The sequence below is a fragment of the Eutrema salsugineum genome, unplaced genomic scaffold (genome assembly GCF_000478725.1).
Source record: "Eutrema salsugineum unplaced genomic scaffold, Eutsalg1_0 scaffold_15, whole genome shotgun sequence".
NCBI classification, from domain to species: Eukaryota; Viridiplantae; Streptophyta; class Magnoliopsida; order Brassicales; family Brassicaceae; genus Eutrema; species Eutrema salsugineum.
In genome coordinates this window covers 4,427,769-4,432,759 of record NW_006256867.1, presented here as the reverse complement: position 1 = coordinate 4,432,759, position 4,991 = coordinate 4,427,769, and the positions used below count along the sequence as shown (strand labels likewise).

Below are 4,991 nucleotides of genomic sequence, written 5' to 3'. Positions count from 1 at the left end.
AAGCAGAGCACCTGGACGAAATTACAGCATCATATGTCAAGATGCTGGATGCTAGCGAGAAAGTGATGCAGTTGGTGGCTCAAGAGGAATTGATCGAAGTTCCTGCAAAAGCCAAAAAGCTCAGCAATGTGAGTGAAGAAAAAGCTCATAATCTTGAACTCAAACAGCTTCCTGCAGGGCTAAGGTACGCATTCCTGGGACCTAATTCCACTTATCCTTTTATTGTCAATGCTTCCTTAAACAATGCAGAGCTCACCTTACTGCTAAGCAAGCTGCACAAGTTTCGCAAAGCTCTTGGCTATTCTCTTGATGATATTTCAGGTATCTCTCCGGATCTTTGCATGCATCGGATTCATCTGGAGGATGAGACGAAATCGTTTATTGAGCACCAGAGGAGGCTGAATACAAATCTGCAAGAAGTGGTGAAGAAGGAGATCATGAAGCTGCTGCAAGCTGGGATCATCTATCCGATTTCAGATAGTGCTTTTTTTCAGTCCAGTGCACGTGGTTCCTAAGAAAGGAGGAGTCACAGTTGTGAAGAATGAGAGGAATGAGCTGATTCCGACGCGAATAGTGACTGACCACAGGTAGTGTATCGATTACCGGAAGCTAAATGCAGCAACCAGGAAAGATCACTTCCCTCCGCCTTTCATCGATCAGATGCTGGAAAGATTGGAAAATCATCCGTATTACTGCTTCCTTGATGGATATTCAGGGTTTTTCCAGATCCCCATTCACCCAGATGAACAGGTGAAGACCACCTTTACATGTCCATACGACACTTTCGCATATCGCAGAATGCCTTTTGGACTTTGTAATGTTCCTGCGACTTTCCAGCGATGTATGATGTCCATCTTCACTGACATGATCGAGGATTTTATGGAAGTCTTTATGGATGATTTCTCAGTTTACGGATCATCCTTTAAAGATTGTCTGGACAATCTCTACAAGGTATTAGCTCGATGTGAAGAGAAGCACTTGGTCCTTAATTGGGAAAAGTGTCATTTTATGGTCAGAGACGGGATTGTTCTTTGGCACAAAGTTTCAGAAGCTGGGATTGAGGTAGATCACGCAAAGATCGACGTCATGACGAACTTGTAACCACCAGATTATGTGAAATCAGTAAGGAGTTTCTTGGGACATGCTGGGTTTTAGCGAAGATTTATCAAGGATTTCAGCAAGATTGCAAGACCACTTACTGCTCTGCTGTGTAAGGACGTCAAATTTGAGTTCACAGATGAGTGTCTCGCTGCTTTCGAACATATCAAACAGGTGTTAATAAGCGCGCCTATTGTGCAGCCCCCTGATTGGAATTTGCCTTTTGAGGTGATGTGTGATGCCAGTGATTTTGCAGTAGGAGCTGTTCTGGGACAGAAGAAGGACAAGAAACTTCATGAAGTTTATTATGCCAGTCGAACCATGGATGATGCTCAGAGGAACTACGCGACCACCGAGAAAGAGCTGTTGGCTGTGCTACCGCCGAACGGTCCCTATCATTACGTTTTCACGGTGTCTTGACACCATTTCCCAAGTAGGTCTTCATCGTGGGCTTGGCCCAATTGGAACTTCATGGTGTTTAGTCCATAGTTGCAAACAATAATGGCTTTTTCTTGTTAAAAGGCCCAGTAAAGAGAAGTTCATCAGCGTTTGACAAATATAGCTCCGGCTTTTACCTTCAGGTACCTTCCTCCATTACGACAGAGAGACCAATTCCAATAAATCCCTCTAGGGAAGCTATTTGGATCAACTTCCTCCAGTTGGGAGAGATCGTTTTCACCCTCCTCTTTTGGGAAGGGGGGTAGGGAGAGAATTTTACCGCCATGTTTCCTCTCTATGAGAGACGTTATTTTACGTCACATTGTAAAGTGACTAATCTTAGACACTCCAGCTTTGCCATGAAATTTCAACTGACACATTCAAGCTTGGCCTCTAATTCGTTCAATATATCAATCTCTATCTGTTTTAAGTTTAATCTCCTCTATTTTGTATGCTAGTTATCATCAAGGATGTAACATTTCCTCTTATTGTACTCGTGAAGTTTATGTGAATGAAACAAATGGTTGAACAAAAAGAATTTTCATTATTAAAAGTAAATTGAACAACCACAATTATACATTTGATAATTTGGTTTAACAAATATAAATAACAGATGAACATTATTAATATGAGATGGGTTAGCATGTAAATAAGATAAATCTACGGCTATCAAATACAACTTGTACATAGAACTAAGTTTTGATTACGTCTGTTTATGTGTTCCTCGAGTTTTAAGTGTTTTATCTCTTAAAGTATTGCTCTGTTTTCAGTAAGTACTCTGTTTTGAAACTACACTTGCTTTGATGTATGTGAGCTGCATTAGTGAATATATAAGATAAATCTATGGTATGTCTAGAATGTCAAGTCTCTCTTTCTTCCATCAATCTTAGATTTGGTCGACTGTCAAAGATATGGTATTCTAAGGTCATAAAATTATTTATCATAGTGTGTGGTTCGGCTAATTTTTTTTTTTTTTACAATATTGCTTATTTGGTTTTTATCCCATCTCACCAGTAAACAACTTATTATCAGTTAGAAATAGTTATTGACCGTTTTGAGCTTTAAATTTGTAAATTATTTTAGTCTAGTTTGGTAAACGAACAATTGTTAGATTCTGGCGCAAACCCTTTTCAAGTATAGACTCTCTTTTTTTGCCTCTTGTTATGTTTGCTAAATGACTTTTAAATTTAAGTTTCTGTTCTTCCCTCTCTACTTTAAAGTTTAAACACTCTATGAGATCTATCGTGACTAGGAGAAAAATTGATTAAATCCCTTAAAAAAGATTTATGGAAAATTGGTTACTTGATATAGAAACTTTCCTATATGAGTTTCTTGCTTCTTGGGATTACTAGTATGATATACTCACGCACCCTCTTTCACTGCTATAAACCTTCAACATAGTTTTTCTGTTACATATTTCTCATATGTGACACGAAAAACAATTGTGAACATATCTACTAACACACATATACATGTTTTCTTCTTTATTCAAAATGAGTGACTATAAATCTGCATAAAATTATTTATCTTGATGTTTTTTCCGTTTTAAATATTTTTTGTTTGTGAATTGAATATAAAATGTATTAAAAATAAAACTGTTTTACACCAAATGCTGGTTGAATATGAAAGTAGAAATTAGTTGAAAAGGATAAATAAACCTAAGAGAAAAATTTTAAAAATAAAATAAGAATTTGGAAAAAGTTTTTTTTTTGTTTGGTTGGTTTTGATATTGAAATTTGTAGTATTGCTTCTCATTATTGGTATCTGTTTTAAATATTAAACACATGTGCTCACCACATTATCTCTCTCTCTTAATGAATCACTACTCAATCTCTAATTTTTCTAAAACTATTTATGTGTTTTGTCTATTTCAAAAAATATGTTTTTTCCTATTGTGGTTTACTTTATAGTTTTCTTAATATTGGATATTATAATCTACTACACACTTTCAGCTCTATCCATTTGTATCAATTTACATTATAAACAAATCTCATAAAAAATAAAATTTATAATAAAAAATTTATCATACGTACGCACGTGTTTTCTTATACTCTTTTTTATAGTAAAACAAATACAATTTATAATTTTTTTGCCTAAAATTGGTCTTATATTCTCAACTATCCCTAGATTTTGTTCTTATTATAAGAGTTGGCTCATTAATCGTATCTTCTTGATTCTTCCATTTTGCATATACATCCAATAGAGTAAAAAGGACTTAGTTGTTGACTAAGCTTAGCCCAAAATTTATAGTGTGAAGATTGATTTTTAAATTTTATTAATACACAATCTTTGCCACGTTTTGTTCACAAACTCATTTTCTAGAACCCAAAACTTATTTCTTCTTCAATTTCTGCTTCCCAAGAGCCTATATAAGAAGATACACTCACAGCATAAAAAACCATAAAAACGATTAAATAGCTCTCTAGAAAAATGGAGAACTCAAATATTTTTGCGATAGGAAACAATCAAGTGAATGAAGAGAAGCCTTCACCATGTGTTTGTCCAAGGTGTAACTCAGACAACACCAAGTTTGGTTATTACAACAACTATAAGGTATCTCAACCGCGCTACATTTGCAAAAACTGTCGCCGACACTGGACTCATGGTGGAACGCTAAGAGACATACCGATTGGTGGAAGTGGCCGTAAAAGCAAGCGTCCAAAGATAAATCAACCTTCCGTTTCTCAGGTAGTTTCTGTTGAGATCCAACAAGTTAATCACCACCAACCTTTCTTACATGTTCAAGAAACCAATGAGTTTACTGGAACTTCTGATTCTTCTTCTACTGTTGTTCCCGTTGGGAACCATTTCGGTTCTTTACCTGAAATTCATGGTGATATGGTGCTTCCAGTTCAAAGTTTGCCACCATTGGATTGTTTAGATTTCTCTGATGGATCGTTTTACCAAGATTATTGTGATGTTGAATCCAATGCTTTGATTGGTAATCCTTTGATAAACCAACCAATTGGTGGTCAAGTAAATAATTGTAACAATTACTGCATCAATCAAGACGTGCAGAACCGGAGCTGCAACAATAATATGAACATGAATCATAATGCTAGCACTAGTGGAAGCAGAGGATCTTCGGGCACTGATAACATGAACAAAAACAAATGCGTGCCGAGGTCTTTTTACCATATGGAGAAGCATTGTCCTTAAAAATTATATATTTAATTAACCCATTTCCTTTTCTTAATTTTATGTTTCATTTTTTTGCTGAGTTTTGTTTTTTTTAAGTGATGAAAGTTTCTGTCATTGTTTCTCAAAATGGAACACCTTTAAAATATATTATAAATTTATAAATACTTAGATGTGTCCAATTTATTATTTTGCAATTTACTCTCTTGAGTTTTGATCATATGGCAATACATTTTCCTTTGTTATAAATAAGACCTTGAGCAAAATATCAAACTTTAACTTCAGATCTGTAGCTTACATGTAAAACAAATACGTTC

The 4,991-nt window shown here is 35.4% G+C and overlaps 1 protein-coding gene across 1 annotated transcript; it reads left to right on the top strand.

Moving 5' to 3' along the window:
* Positions 1-3,966: 3,966 nt before the first annotated feature.
* LOC18021846 (dof zinc finger protein DOF4.4) lies at positions 3,967-4,695 on the top strand. Its single transcript, XM_006404999.2, has one exon. The coding sequence runs from the start codon at positions 3,967-3,969 to the stop codon at positions 4,693-4,695; it is 729 nt and encodes a 242-aa protein (XP_006405062.2).
* Positions 4,696-4,991: the final 296 nt, after the last annotated feature.

Bases quoted from the DNA above. Each gene is read 5' to 3' on its own strand.
- LOC18021846 (XM_006404999.2), top strand. From the start codon at position 3,967: ATGGAGAACTCAAATATTTTTGCGATAGGAAACAATCAAGTGAATGAA.